At 41.4% G+C, this 16,828-nt stretch overlaps 1 protein-coding gene across 3 annotated transcripts in view; it reads left to right on the top strand.

Annotated features, from left to right (window-relative positions):
- Positions 1-584: 584 nt before the first annotated feature.
- Positions 585-16,828, top strand: part of LOC137416037 (arylamine N-acetyltransferase, pineal gland isozyme NAT-3-like) — a 29,593-nt gene continuing 13,349 nt past the window's right edge. The window contains exons 1-5 of one of the 3 annotated variants that reach the window (XM_078772434.1): positions 585-746; positions 1,056-1,124; positions 6,901-7,092; positions 15,074-15,348; positions 15,468-15,693. In XM_078772434.1, the coding sequence (XP_078628560.1) occupies positions 1,122-1,124; positions 6,901-7,092; positions 15,074-15,348; positions 15,468-15,693 (696 nt within the window). In that variant the 5' untranslated portion in view covers positions 585-746; positions 1,056-1,121. The remainder of the gene's footprint in view (positions 747-1,055; positions 1,125-6,900; positions 7,093-15,073; positions 15,349-15,467; positions 15,694-16,828) is intronic. The other 2 variants (XM_068101562.2, XM_078772435.1) reach the window with 2 other exon arrangements.

Here is a 16,828-nt window from a genome sequence, read left to right as displayed (position 1 = left end):
ACTGAAGGTGCTACAGCAATGTGGAATTTATTGGTTTCATGCTTTAGCATTCGCTAAAGCTTCATTAATTTAATTTTAATTAACTAATTAATTAATTTAATTAATTAAGCTAAATAATTTTAGCTTCTTTTAGCATTCTTTAGCATTCGCTTTGTCTGTTTGCCTCCCACCGTTTCTGGCCTCCCACCCGTGCGTACCTCACTAGTCGATTTAATGAATCCTTTGTAAACAGCACAATCCCTTTTACAGATCCGTCTGAAGGATCGTTTGTTCTGAGAGGCCACGCCCCCTTATGACGCGGCATTAATACGTCATCGTTGGTTGATTCGACCCCACAGTGCCACAAATGTATGTGCGAACAACTCAGAGGTGCGCACACAACCACCTAATCTATCCTCACCTCGCTAAGCCAACGTCACCTCGTGTTCCAGAGAGGTTTCCCATCCTTGAAGTAATATGTTGTAGAACGTGTTTTTGACTATGCTGAGCAGTTGTCATGGTAACCAGAATATTCAGTGCAGTAATTTGTAAGTAAGACGTGTCACGAGGAACAGGATCCGCATCCACAAACGAACTGACACGCCCAATGATTCATCAAATTTGAGAAGGACCTGCTGCACTGGATTCGTACGAGTCTGGGCTCACAGATCCGATGAGAGGAGTGGAGCATTGCTCGGTTTGACCTTAGCAAGGAGGCCAAGCTATCCATTCAAAGTAAACGTATTCAAAGCGGACGCTGATTCGCGGTAAGAAATGTATTTTACAATTACTCTTTAATTTGGCTGGTAACCGAGCCGCACAGACACGTGACACGAACCGTGAACGCATCATGTGCTTAAGCCATCTCTCTCGGGTTATTTGATAGCACTAGATGTACATACAGTGCAGGACAGGGAAAGTTACTTGATGGTTTCACATCTCACGACATGAAACGTTTACTTTCTTGTTTTCTCCCTTTCTGTTAAAAAGGGTCACATTTTACTTGTCAAAAAAGAATGTGTAAACTTGGCGATGATGTTGTCGATGTGCATCGCAGCTCTCTCTCTTGCATGCAGACTCGAACCTCCGCCCCTCCCTCCGCATTGCAACTATAATTCACCTTCTCCAACCAACTCAAAAGTATGGTAAGAAATAAGGATGCGGGAGCCATGAGGTCGAGTGTACGTACGCTCCTGCCTATGGCCGATGCAACGCTACTTTGTGCCCGATGCCAACCTTCACCTTTGTGCCCTATGCCAACCTTCAACTTTGTGACCGATGCCAACCTTCACCTTTGTGCCCTATGCCAACCTTCAACTTTGTGACCGATGCCAACCTTCACCTTTGTGCCCTATGCCAACCTTCAACTTTGTGACCGATGCCAACCTTCACCTTTGTGCCCTATGCCAACCTTCAACTTTGTGCCCTATGTGAACCTTCAACAGTTCAACTTTGTGCCCAATGTGAACCTTCAACTTTGTGCCCTACATGAACCTTCAACTTTGTGCCCTAAGTGAACCTTCAACTTTGTGCCCAATGTGAACCTTCAACTTTGTGCCCTAAATGAACCTTCAACTTTGTGCCCAATGTGAACCTTCAACTTTGTGCCCTATGTGAACCTTCAACTTTGTGCCTTAAGTGAACCTTCAACTTTGTGCCCAATGTGAACCTTCAACTTTGTGCCAAATGTGAACCTTCAACTTTGTGCCCGATGTGAACCTTCAACTTTGTGCCCTATGTGAACCTTCAACTTTGTGCCCAATGTGAACCTTCAACTTTGTGCCCAATGTGAACCTTCAACTTTGTGCCATAAATGAACCTTCAACTTTGTGCCCAATGTGAACCTTCAACTTTGTGCCCTATGTGAACCTTCAACTTTGTGCCTTAAGTGAACCTTCAACTTTGTTCCCTATGTGAACCTTCAACTTTGTGCCAAATGTGAACCTTCAACTTTGTGCCGGATGTGAACCTTCAACTTTGTGCCCAATGTGAACCTTCAACTTTGTGCCCAATGTGAACCTTCAACTTTGTGCCCTATGTGAACCTTCAACTTTGTGCCCTATGTGAACCTTCAACTTTGTGCCCTATGTGAACCTTCAACTTTGTGCCCTATGTGAACCTTCAACTTTGTGCCCAATGTGAACCTTCAACTTTGTGCCCGATGTGAACCTTCAACTTTGTGCCCAATGTGAACCTTCAACTTTGTGCCCGATGTGAATCTTCAACTTTGTGCCCAATGTGAATCTTCAACTTTGTGCCCAATGTGAACCTTCAACTTTGTGCCCTACATGAACCTTCAACTTTGTGCCCTAAGTGAACCTTCAACTTTGTGCCCGATGTGAATCTTAAACTTTGTGCCCAATGAGAACCTTCAACTTTGTGCCCTACATGAACCTTCAACTTTGTGCCCTAAGTGAACCTTCAACTTTGTGCCCAATGTGAACCTTCAACTTTGTGCCCTATATGAACATTCAACTTTGTGCCCTATGTGAACCTTCAACTTTGTGCCCGATGTGAACCTTCAACTTTGTGCCCAATGTGAACCTTCAACTTTGTGCCCAATGTGAACCTTCAACTTTGTGCCCTATGTGAACCTTCAACTTTGTGCCCTATGTGAACCTTCAACTTTGTGCCCTAAGTGAACCTTCAACTTTGTGCCCTATGTGAACCTTCAACTTTGTGCCCAATGTGAACCTTCAACTTTGTGCCCAATGTGAACCTTCAACTTTGTGCCCAATGTGAACCTTCAACTTTGTGCCCTATGTGAACCTTCAACTTTGTGCCCTATGTGAACCTTCAACTTTGTGCCCTATGTGAACCTTCAACTTTGTGCCCTATGTGAACCTTCAACTTTGTGCCCTATGTGAACCTTCAACTTTGTGCCCAATGTGAACCTTCAACTTTGTGCCCTATGTGAACCTTCAACTTTGTGCCCAATGTGAACCTTCAACTTTGTGCCCTATGTGAATCTTCAACTTTGTGCCCTATGTGAACCTTCAACTTTGTGCCCTATGTGAATCTTCTACTTTGTGCCCAATGTGAACCTTCAACTTTGTGCCCAATGTGAATCTTCAACTATGTGCCCTATGTGAATCTTCAACTTTGTGCCCTATGTGAATCTTCAACTTTGTGACCAATGTTAACCTTCAACTTTGTGCCCTATGTGAACCTTCAACTTTGTGACCAATGTTAACCTTCAACTTTGTGACCAATGTTAACCTTCAACTTTGTGACCAATGTGAACCTTCAACTTTGCGCTTTTTCTTCTCCTCTACCCCCATCATTAACTTTTGAAAATGCATATCATTCATTAGTATAAATAAAACTTTCATTTATAATTGGTTCACGAGTTATCAAGTGATCACTTTATTCGTCATGTGTGTGCGTCTGTCTGTGTGTGTGTCTGTGTGTGTGTGTCTGTCTGTCCGCAGCATAACTACCCAATTATATCATCTGATCTTGATGAAACTTGGGTGGGAGGTTGATATCATGATCTCGTTGTGTCCTTCCTAGAGTGGGCGTATTGTGCCCATTGTGGGCGGAGCCACGCCCAAAAAAGATGTCTTTTTAGGGGGTAATCGAGTTCAAGCTACATCTTCTCCGAGGGGTTTTGTGTAATCTGACAGAAGTTTCGATATTTGGTTAGGCCAATGTCATGTGTCTAGCCCCACGGAGCTCGACTTTTCATTTTTCATGTTTTTTTTTTTCCTTTTTTTTTTTTACATTTCATTTTTCACCGTATTTTCGGTATTGTGTAGCTAACTAACCTCATAACTGATTATACATTCTTTTCTATCTCATTTCAAGGTCAGTAACCTTCGTTTTGACATTTCTGGGCCTGGCCTGTCTGGGCCTGTTTCGGTTACAGTCCGTCCTTTGTCATTGAATACCGCTCGCTCGTGAACCATCATCGTCTCCTGACTTTTTACAGATTAATTTTACATGAAAAAGGAAAATCTGATGCTGATTGTACATTCTCATTGTTCTCCGCTTTTTGCAGGATTTGTACTCAAAGAAATGCACATTATAATGTGTAATATGAATCACGTGATGTAATATCAGGTGTTCTTGCAAAAAAGTTCATCATAATTTTAATTTTAACTTTGGAGAATTTTCTTTATTCTACTTTCAAGAAACAAGTTCGTTCAGGTCAATATTTTGTGCAAATTCATGTTCCATGCACAAGTTGAATAGCCCATAAAAGCCTTGTTACATCATCGAGTAATGTATTTATGTTTTGATCACGTTTAGCTAAAAGCTTCGCTCACCATTGGCCACATGAACAGTGAGGCTGTAAGAGGATATGGAGAGCAATAAAATGTGTTAAAATGTGTGAGCAGGGAAATACAAAAAATAATTGGACAGAGTGGGGACAGACAAAGAAGGCTCATTGGAATGGCGAAGAAGAGGTCAGCTCAACTGGGACAGCGAACAAATCATAATAAATGCCCAAGATCAAGGACACCACAACAATGGATTTAAAAAGATGGTGGGACTGAGCCAGACGGACAAGTGTAGATTCTACAAGACAGAAACAGAAAGTAAAAGTCACCTGGGTTGTTAGGGTTAGGATGCTTGGGATGCAAAAAACTATTATCAGAACAACTTTACACACAACAGCAAAACAATCTTTCAACAGCAAAACAATAATTTTTGCAGATATTCCAATAAAGCACTTTGTCCACTATTTTGGACAAAGTGATTTATTGGAATATCTGCAAAAATGTAAACATCCCACTTCCAGAAAACTCATGGAAAATGGCCAAAAAAACGATCATTGAAAGTGAGGAAGTATTGCTCACGCAATGCAACTGGATATAGCACTTCGGTACAAAAAAAAAAAGACGGCATTGGTAAATGAGGTGTGAGTACACAGCGATTTTGCCTTAAACAATGCAGAAATCAGAAATATGAACAATTACCAGGATCTCAAAAAAGTCAAAATATATTGGAAGCTGAAGCGCACCAAAATTGTGCTGCTCACACAAAGGCGCTTTGACGAAGTATTGATTCATGGGGCTGAATACTTATGTAAATTATATATTTATTTACTTCATTTTTACTTACTGTATTATGTAATCATTTTTTTATTCCAATTTGACATTATGGGGTATTATGTGTAGATCAGTGACAAAACATCTCAATTTAATCCATTTTAAATTTAGGCTGTAACAACAAAATATGAAAATGTCAAGGCGTGTGAATACTTTCTGAAGGCACTGTAAATCATATTTTTGACTCTCAAACTTAGTTTTGACTCTACTTAACACAGTAGGGGAGAGGCAGGTTGTTGATACAGTAGGTTAGTTGATACAACCTTCCTCCTAGCCCTCAGAAATGAAACTTGTGTAAATGCTGCCCTCTGTTGTTAGCTAGTTGCATTACATATCATTGATAAGTAGGTCAAGAAGTTACAGACAAAGAAAAGGTGTGATTCTCCAAAAAACCTGATTTGTGTCCTCCTGAGTAAAAACGCCAACAAAAGGTAAGATAATTTATTGTGATAATACTACATAGTTTTCACAGGAGTTCTCATTGGTTGATTATACCTTGTGAAAGTGGCTTTCAGCCTACGCTGCTTTGATTGCCAGGATAATACACGTAACCATGTGGGCAACATGTGTTGCAAAAAACCCATGGATGGGTTAGATGATACAGTCTGAGTAGGTTAGTTGATATGCGTATCAACTAACCCTACCGACCTGCATCAACTAACCCATTCATTTCTTTTTTTTTACAAGACAATGCTGTAGCCATTTGTAACTGGGCTACATACATCATAATATATGTAGGCCTATACAGCCTGCACTGTACATATTTAGAATATAAGAGTTGTGTCCTTCTGAGTTGTGAATCTTGTTCCTTTCCTGATATTTGATGCTTGCCGATTCATTTGTTTCGCAGATCTTTTTTTTCTCTCTAACTTAACCTTTAGCCCTATTGTTAGATATACTTTACATTACCTATGTATACATAGCAGGTATACAACTGAATAAATAACAAACAAACAGCTTTAATTAACAGTGCTCATTGACTCTGAAAATACCATTAGTACAAATATTATACAGAAATGATGGTATGTAGCCTAGTTTGATGTGCATCTGTAATTATGTGCATGCTAATTTGTTACCATTGGCAGAAATACCATGAAAATCGATGTATCATCTAACTCATTCACCATGTAAATCAATGTATCATCTAACGCTAACCTATTCACGCCTACCAAGGTGTATCAACTAACCCACTTGGTCAGGTCAGATGATACGTTTGACAAACAGTTTTTTTGTGAGCCACCATTCCAAGTTTGATAATGCAGTGGATCTGGCATGCTTCACAGATATGTACAAGACCCTGATATTTCTTTTGGACAATTCATGAATCCTGTTGAGCTAACAGTCTTCATTATAGGCCAACATAACTGAAAAGTGTATCAACTAACCTGCCTCTCCCCTACACATCAAAACTTCCAATTATTTCCCCATTAAGTGATGGAAATGGAGTAGTCATAACTTCCACATGAGAAAGGACAAAATAAAAGCATGTATTGGAGTTATTAATCTGCCAAAGCTATGCTTGTAAGGTATATGTAAAAGCATTCTCTTACCTGTCTCAGAGATGTTACACCAATATTTGTTGATTCCTCTGACTTTAATTACATTTAAATTTTTTGGTGCATCTCACTTTTGGAAAGGCTCTGAAAAGAGCAATCTCTGAAAACCACTAAATACCTATATGGAGAGATATTGGGGAAATTATTGAGCCACATGCTTCTAGGGAGCTGCGTAGAACATACACATAATGTTGGTGATGTGAGCACCAAACATGAAGTGAATCACATGAATTTAGAGATGAGGTCATTGCCACACAGCATATAATTAAGTGTGCAATATCTACCTTTATCATTTTATGCTTTTGTTTTAGATGTTCAAGAATACTGGCAATTTGGATGTGATGGCCTATCTGGAACGCATAAACTACAAGGGTCCTTGTCAGCCAACCATTGATTGTCTGCGTCAGCTACATGTCGCTCACCTGACCTCGGTGCCTTTTGAGAACCTGAGCATTCACTGTGGAGAGGATATTGTGCTGGACCTACCCCTGGTTTATGACAAGGTAAAAAGCTATGGAATGTCATCATGTCAATGACTTTGGAAGATGCTCATTGCTCAAGGTTCATGAATAACATCCTGTGTTCTCATTTCTTACACGAGGCTAATACTGTTTTATTGTTTGGATTTTTACGGCGTAGCCTGTAGGACAATGTCGTCTGTGACAGTGCTTGTGTGTCCGTCTGGTGTATGTATGTATGTATGTCCCCACAAACGTCCACCAATCAGAGCTGAGGATCTGATCACATAACAGGGGGACACATTTAGTAACCATTACAGTTGCATATTTTACTAAAAAGTTAATATAATAACCTTCTGTGGAATGTTTTGGGGTCCCAGCAAGTGTCGTAAGGTAAGTAGGAGGTTTCAGAAATTCTACCACACAATTATGATTTTGAATTTGCGGTCGACAAGGACCTTGCTCCTGAATCCGGAAGTGAACAGATGACGACTGTTCGCTGCTTTTGTAATATGTCAATATATTAGTGATTTAACATTATATTTTGAGATATTAACACTATCTTACTATAATTCACCAAATGTCTGTCTGTCTGTCTGTCTGTCTGTCAGTCTGTCCGTTCGAAGGTACCGTAAAAACTGCTGAACCGATCGCAACAATATTTTGGGTGGGTAATCCTGGGATCTCCAGGAGTAAAATAGGCTATTTAGTTTTCCCAATTTCAGCTTTGGTCTCCAGCATTCTCAGGTTTGGACTCCCGCATAACATTCGCGTTCGCATAACGTTCTTTGTGACGATGTTTTCATTCTGACGATGTTTTTTTCCCTGGTGCCGCACAAACGGCTGCAACGACCGCTGCACGGCTGCACCGATCGGACTCAGTGACCTCAGACAAAGACCTTTTATAAGGACACGGGTTGAATCCCTGCTTGAGAGAATTCCAACACCCACCCCGCCATCACGGCCGTCTCTCCAACTTACAATCCCACGAGATATGCGGAAAGGACGACCCAAAACCAATATAAACATCATTAAACATCATTCGTATATAAACATCTTACGATAATTCACCAAATGTCCGTCCGTCTGTCTGTCTGCCTGTCCGTACAAAGGTACCGCAAAATTGGCTGAACCGATCGCAATGATCTTTTGGGTGGGTATTCCTGGGATCTCCAGGAGTAAAATAGGCAATTTAGTTTTTCCAATTTCAGCTTTGGTCTCCAGCATTCTCAGGTTTGGACTCCCGCATAACATTCGCTTTCGCATAATGTTCATTGTGATGATGTTTCCATTGTGACGATGTTGTTTTCCCGGGTGCCGCACAAATGGCTGCACCGATCGCTGCACGGCTGCACCGATCGGACTCGGTGACCTCGGACAAAGACCTTTTATAAGGACACGGGTTGAATCCCTGTTTGAGAGAATTCCAACCCCCGCCCCACCATCACGGCCGTCTATCCAACTCACAATCCCATGAGATATGCGGAAAGGACGACCCAAAACCAATATAAACATCTTTAAACATCATTCGTATATAAACATGATTAAAAGTAGATAATGACCTCGGCCAAAGTTCAAACGACGTTTAATCTCTACATGAGAGAATTCCACATAGCTATTTGGGCGTTGTATATGCTAACAGATTGCTGTCTCCATCGATCTTGCCAAGGCCATAACACCTATCGGCTCAAAATCCTTTCAACTGTTGATTTGGTAGTTTTTACAATAAAGGAAACACGTATCGGGAGTACATACGACATCGGGAGTACTAACTGCATGTGTCTTCAGTATCAAGCTTAAATCTCTCATGGTGGATCTGAAGAGCAGAATGCTTGGAGAAGTGGTGTGCTACTTCGGCATGAAGGAGGATCAGAAACGTGGACTCCCACACTGCCACATCCTGCTGATACTTGCTCCCGCATGACGTTATTTTCCCGGGTGCCGCACAAACGGCTGCACCGATCGAGATTTAACAGATGTTTATATAAATCGTTTAAAATAAATAAAGCCTTCAATTTCTGATATTTAGCCTTTTCATTTGGGCCTCCCAATTGAAGCCCCACCCGTAGGGCGGGTACTGTTGCTAGTAGTATTAATTTGTGATTGGAATGATGAATGATGCTGTTTCGAATGAAAATATAGAGATATTGAGTTTGAAGCAGAATGAGGAAATGATGTAGGGGAGAGGCAGGTTAGTTGATACAGTAGGTTAGTTGATACACCTTCCTCCTAGCCCTCAGAAATGAAACTTGTGTAAATGCTGCCCTCTGTTGTTAGCTGGTTGATACATATCATTACATATCATTGATAAGTAGGTCAAGAAGTTACAGACAAAGAAAGGGTGTGATTCTCCAAAAAACCTGATTTGTGTCCTCTTGAGTAAAAACGCCAACAAAAGGTAAGATAATTTATTGTGATAATACTACATAGTTTTCACAGGAGTTTCATTGGTTGATTATACCTTGTGAAAGTGGCTTTCAGCCTATGCTGCTTTGTTTGCCAGGATAATACACATAAGCATGTGGGCAACATGTGTTGCAAAAAACCCATGGATGGGTTAGATGATACAGTCTGAGTAGGTTAGTTGATACGCGTATCAACTAATGGTTAGTTTGTTTTTTTGTCATTAATGTTAGCTCTTACACGAGCCTCGATCTTGTATACAAAAAAAAGAGATACATACAAGCAAATAAAAACAAAACAAAATTCTTACATCAAAGAGACATGTACAGGCTTCCTGTATCATCCTTAATTTGAGATGACATGTTCAAATAAAAGAGGAAAAAGTGAAGCATCAAAATTGAGTCTCTCCAAGGGAATAAAAAGGAAGAGCTGGATATGAGAAAAGGAGCGATGAAAATAGATCAATAATTGCAGCAATAAATCTGCACAAATGCCAGAGAAAGCTTAGAGACCTGAAATATTGATTTGTGCTAAAAGGCGAAGATCACAAAGAAAGACTTGAAGGTAATGAAGAGAAGAATCAGAATAAGTCGGTCTTCATAAGACTGTAGAGTATTGCCAGCTGATTGTGATGCAAACTTGTTTCTCTTAAAAATCCCCTTTGGGTGAACACAAGTGACACAAAACTATAATGTGAAGAAAAGAGCATAGAAGCCATGGTCATGTGGTTCCAATAGCGAATCAGTGAAACAAACGAATATTAGAATGACAGAGTTGTTGGAGGGAATTTAAATAAAGAATCAATGAACATAGTTTATCTCATCCAAAGTTGTCGTTAATTATTATTTTTTCATTATTTTTAATCTGAGGCTCTTTGGTGAACTGAAAGTTACTATTATATTTAATGTACGTAGGGCATTCAAATCATTATGCAAATGAGATGCTCACAGTAATCCAAGAAAGACGTTATGACGTCAACCGATGTGCCTGCGCCCACATTATTACGTCATTATAATACTTGTACCAAGTTTGATTTAAATCCATTCAGCTGTTCTCAAGTTATCACATTTTCACCTGACATGACCTCTGACCTTTGACCTCTTGCCCCCAAAATTTAATCAGTTCATGTTTACATCATTATACATACCTGCACCAAGTTTAATTAGATCACTTCAGCCGTTCTGAAGTTATAGACCTGTAACAGACTTTGACCTTTGACCACTTGGCCCCAAATTATAATCAGTTAATCTTTACATCATTATACATACCTGCACCAATTTGCACTAACTTCCCTTCAGCCATTCTGAAGTTATCGCTGTAACAAAAACCTATCATGGACGGATGGACGGACGGACAGACAACCTGAAAACATAATGCCTCCGGCGATTTCGTCCACGTAGCCATAAAAATATCTAAATGTAGTTTGTTATTTGTATTGTCGGGTAGACGCTACGACCACGCAGCCGCCAACAGTGCGTAGTGGGAAAATGCACACACTGAGGTCTCGCCGATCGACTTGGTTGGTCAATGGTTGGTCGCACGCCCGAGTGGTTGGCGAGCAATCCTATTCTGAGCATGGTCTAGTACCTAGCCAGTTATCAGGATTTTAACTTAATTTACAGGATTTAAACAGGAATTTACCAATGTTCTCAAAATGAACGACACACCAGAGACGGATTGCAGAGCAGACCTGCACAATCTTTGAAACAAGGATTTATTTCATCATAAAACTCAGGCAGGAGACACTGAAATGATCAATTTTATGATGAGACACAGACGATCAAGAATGGCAATTAATAAATCGGCACTTACAATACAATTAAAGTAAAACCCCTCGACGGCCGGGACTCACTGACATACTTTCACAATTTCACAGACACCAGTCGAGGCTTTTAAAGAGCTCAAGTATCCTGTAGACCAGGGGTCGGCAACCTTTTTGACATGAAGTGCCAGTTTGAAATGTTCTTCTTAATTAGTGTGCCATATCAACATTAAGTTTAACATTAAGTTTAATTATGACACCACATCAATAAAATATTTCCAACAGACATGGAATTTTATTCCATCCATATCGGCTACATGCATAGCAACAACATTTTAAAGAAACATTTACCGAACATCTACCGAACCTGAACCGCTTCACTGCAATTCCTGTGGGAAATGTGAGCGGGAGGCCGTACCGTCAATCAAACTAAATAAGACAGGCCGCCTGTTACGAGAAAAACTACTACCCCCATTTTCATTATGACCACCCAATAAAAAAACTCAAAATAATGACGAGATTAATATTAAAACGCAGAAGGCAGCCTGAATGATAACAAAGAGTGGAGATGCAGCCGCTGACCACCGGGTGTTAACGCACAGTCGCTCTTACAGCACCTCAGGTTGCCGCGAACGGCGTATCGGGAGGCACCAAGCCTGCATCTCCTGTTTTATATCTGCGATTATTATACAATTCGGAATAATGATGAGATTAATATTAAAACTCAGAAACCAGTCCAAATAATAATAATGAGTGGAGATGCAGCCTCGGACCATCTGCTGTGAACAACACCACTGTTCTTACAGCACATCCGGTTGCCGCGAATATTGTGTTTGAATGCGCCAGGCCGGCATCTCATGTTGTTCATCTTTGATTATTATTCCACTAAAACAATTTGGAATTGGAATGTTGACTCTGCTCTGATCCATCTACCTCATCACCCTGCACAATCACACCGGAATACTGTTATAGTGCAACACGCGCAACAGCCAATGGCTGTTCAAGAGGTGATTTGGCATGCAGCGGAGAGGGCACTGCTTTCGCCAGTGCGCCAATGACTACGCTGCCGCGTGCCAATGGTGGCACGCGTGCCTAAGGTTGCCGACCCCTGCTGTAGACCATCTAGAAGCGCAGAGCAGGCCCATACCAGGTCGATATCGCAGCACAGTGGTCCCACACCTCAAAGAGTCCTCAGCCACACAGGTAGCCTCCAACTATTATTCTTTTGCAGTAATATTCTCAGAGATGTTTTTAAAATATTCATGAGGTTTCTAGAAGTCCACATGGATTTCTGATTCTATTGAACTTGCACGTGCATCCTGTTCAAATCTGTTCTTACTCTGCTCAATTTCAGGATAGCTCCGGAACATGGGTGTTGCTGTATAATACAAATCGTGATGCACAGCAGTATTATAATCTTTGTACTATGGAATGCTAATAAAGTGAAAAAAACATATACTTAGTGACAAACCTTTCAGTAATCTACATTATGAATTATAGAACTTGTGTGTTCACTATGCTTAGAAAGACTTACAGGAATAAAGTTTACATTGATAAATCTGTGCAAAGATGAAATACATTATTTCTTAAAACCATGAAGCTGTTTTTCCAGACATACTATGGAATATCAGGGCTTCTTTTCTCCAAAGAACTTATCTTTTTGTACCGAAGTGCTACATCCGGTTGCATTTCGTGAGCAATACTTCCTGACTTTCAATGATCCTTTTTTTTGGTCATTTTCCATGAGTTTTCTGGAAGTGGGATGTTTAAATTTTTGGAGATATTCCAATGAATTTCTGTTGAGCATTTCACATACTCAGCTGGTCCTACACTCGTCACTCTGTGGGTGTCTGCGTCACTCTGCGTCACTCTGTGTGACTGCATCACTCTGTGCATGTGTGTTTCTTACGATTTTGTTGAGGATATATTTTTTGGTATACAAAGTCAAGGCTCGTGTAAGGGCAACACATAAGGCACAAAGACATAAACAGAAATCACATAAAACGTGTAATAAAAGGAGCAGGTGACAGGAGGGAGAGAGAAGAGAGTAGAGAACAGGGACATTGGTAGATCTGTGGAAGGGAGAGGGCTGAGGGGCAGGGGGTAATAACACAAATGCACACTACTAGGAGTTTCAGGAAATAAAAATGGCATGTGAAAAAGGTGGATTTGGGGTGTATTAATGGAGGTAGAAAAGATCAAGGTTTTGGATGGGGGAAGATAAGAGATGGTGGTGAACAGCTGCTTCAAAGACCTGGAGGGAGGAGTAGCATTGAAGAGAGTGAGGGAGTTTGTTCCAGAGGCGGGAAAAAAGAGGAATGAAAGAGTGAAGGTGACCAGAGAGTCTGGATTTTGGCAGTTTCACCAGAAGAGGGTTGAAGGCAGATCTTGTGCGACCTGTAGGAGTATTTGGCGGACAGAGAAGGGGGAGGTAGGCCAGAGAGTAGATGATAGAAGACAGAAAGACCACTAACCTGCCTGCGGTGAGAGAGAGAAAGGCCCTTAGAATCAGCTTCATCACGGGAGATTCCAATTATCCTAAAAGCTTTGGTTTCTGCAGCATGACGCCGACCCAGTTGTGAGGCAGGAGCACCAGCCAGGAGGGGAGAGCAGTATTACATTGAGTTGCAGATGAAAGCTTTGTAAGTGGTTAGGAACTGAGAACTGCCCAGAAAGGACTTCGCATGACGGAGGATGTCCAGTCGGCGACTGGCTTTGGAGGCCAGTTTGGAAATGTGTTTTTCCCAGGAAAGATATGGCAGATAGTGAGACTCAAAAGCTTGAGTGACAGAACTTCTTCGAGAGGATTGTTGAGAAAGTAGATGGGAGGATTTTCCAGACGGATTTTTCGGAGAGACAGTGAGAGTGTGAGATTTGTTAGGATTGAAGGACATGTTCCACTTGTTTGACCAGTTTGTGATTTTGTCCAGGTCTGCTGAGAGTGAAGAGGCTGCAGACTGCTGATCTGAGGGTTGAGATGTGGAGCAGCAGAGAGTGGAGTCATCAGCAAAAAGATCGACGATTTTCCAGAGAGTCTGAGAGATCATTGATGAAGACCAGTAAAAGCACAGGGCCAAGAACACTGCCTTGAGGTACTCCAGCCTGGACAAGAAGGAGGAAATGAGAGAAATCCATTCAGGGCCACACGTTGACTATAACAAGAAAGAAAGCCGGCAAGCCATACGTGGAGATTTCCATGGATACCATAGGAGAAGAGTTTGGTGATCAGAGCGGGGTGCCAGACCGTATCGAAGGCACGTGATATGTCAAGGGAGACGGCTCTGATTTCCTGTTTGGCATTGAGGACCTCCATCCATTGTTGAGACAGCAGAGGCAGCATGTCCAGAGTAGAATGACCTGGTCTGAATCCAAATTGATGATCAGAGATCAAGCCATTGGAGAAGAGGAAGGATTTGATATCAGAAGCGATGATGGATTCCATGACATTGCTGATGATTGGGAGCAGGCTGATTGGTCTGTCTTTGCAAGGATCTGTTTTTGGACCTTTTTGTGTAAAGCTGTAATGTTGGCTGATTTCCAAGCAGATGGCAGATGACCTTGAGGAAAAAAGAGGGTGAAGGGAACAGAGAGAGGGTGTGGTGGAGTGGCAGAGCAGGATTTTAGGACCCTTGGGCTGATGTGGTCTGGTCCAGTTGCAGAATCAGAGTCGAGGTTTGACAGGAACTTCTCCACCTTGTCAGGAGAGGACACAGAGTCCAGGATCAGCTGGGTTTGACTGGGTATGAACAGGAAGATGAACAGGAAGCCTCTGAAGAACACTTGATTTCATTGAAACGAACAAGATTTTTCTGTTTTTAACTGGGGTGCTTTAGCTTGGAACTTTTTTCATTTTCATCGCAGGTTGGCCAAACATGGACTGAAATCAGGAGCAAAATGTCAACCAACCACACCCAGCTAAACAAAAACCATGTTCATTATAACGACCGCAGAAGACTCTGTGGGTGCATGATAACCCGTAACAACCTGGCCGCTGTGCTGCTGTGCCAACAGGTTGTGTGGCGACACCGAGGTGGATTCTGCTATGAACTGAATCGCCTGTTTGCTTGGCTTCTTGAACAGATGGGGTTTAGTGTGATTCTCATATCAGCTAGTGTGTATCACCTATACACACAGCGGTATGCAAACATCTCTACTCCTCACATCTTCGGATACATCATTATGAACAAAATATTTGTGTTCCCCTTTTATAATTGTGAGCTGAGTAATGAGATCCCTGATAATGTGCTCCTGCCAGGTATGGCCCACCTGGAGACCATATGTTGCTTTTGGTGTCCTTATCATCTGGTCGTCGTGTCCTGGCTGATGTTGGCTTTGGCTCTGGTTTCCGGCTACCACTATTCCTGGAGGATGGAATAAAAGATGTTCAGGTCAATGGGACATTTCGACTTCGTTTGGATTCTGGAATGTGGTTCATGGAGCAGCTCAACTTCACCGGCCTAGAGCCAAACACCCCTGGCTGTGTACGATATCACAATGCTTCCACAGGTTAATGCTATCAGAATTTCCCAACATTTCAGGTTAATTCCCACACTTATTTGATGTCTATAGCATATTTACCCTCGCCTGAGGAGAGGGTATTGCATTTGAGTCAGTTTGTCTGTCTGTCTGCCTGTTCGTTTGTCCGCACAGAATAAATATGATTTTCTCTGCAACTGTTGGTCCGATCGACATGAAATTTTCCCAATAGGTGCAACTCCACCTGTATAATTTTTTAAATGATAATTATGATGTCATAGGTCGCGTGCTCAGTTGTCATCTTGGAAAAAACGAAAAACTTTGCATCTCCATATCTCCGAAAGCCCCGAATAGAAAAAATTGAGATATGGCTCATTGTAAAGAACTCTCCTTGAGAAATAAAACATGTTAATGATGATGTCATAGGTGCCTCCATTATGACGTCATAATTCGACGAGTACAAAACTTCATCCTATCAAGATTAAATTTCTTGAGCGTTATGTAGGCATAAATTGGTGGAGAAAAAAAATGATGATGACGTCGTCGGTCATGGGGTTCGGCCGCCATATTTGTTTTAACACAAAACCCTTAAAAATCACTGAAAATACATTCTGGCGAGGGTTTGCAATCTCTGATTGCTCTTTGTTGTTTATTATGATTTGAAATTTGGCTTCCACGAGGTGGCTTTATACCTCACACATTTACATAGAAAGAGTTTGCCTCCCACACCCGAGGGTTATAAAAGTTGTTTACTGTCCACAACCAACACCCTCGTACATCCAACAGTTTAAAACTCATTCCCTTCAGCAGTTCAGTTCTCGTGATGTTCTCACTTCCCACATTTTATTTTATTACCTACAGGATTCCCATGCACACCCTGGGTACAACCATCAGTTTTAAACTAGCTCCATCCAGAGGTTCATAGTGTAGCAGCATAGCAAACCTGTTGTGCATTTTGTGATACAAGCACCAAATTTGGTACACTAGTAGACTATCATATTATGAAAAGATCTGGATATTGGGCCATCTCAGATTCAGAGATTTGATTTTTGCAAGATTTCGATTCGATTGGGATCGAAGAGAACACCTTCTTCGTCTTCTGTACAGTGAAGTTGCCAGCCCTGAATTCTCTGGCTACAT

This window comes from Myxine glutinosa, chromosome 2 (genome assembly GCF_964187855.1).
Source record: "Myxine glutinosa chromosome 2, kmMyxGlut1.1, whole genome shotgun sequence".
Lineage (NCBI taxonomy): Eukaryota > Metazoa > Chordata > Myxini > Myxiniformes > Myxinidae > Myxine > Myxine glutinosa.
This window is presented reverse-complemented; position numbering and strand designations above follow the sequence as displayed.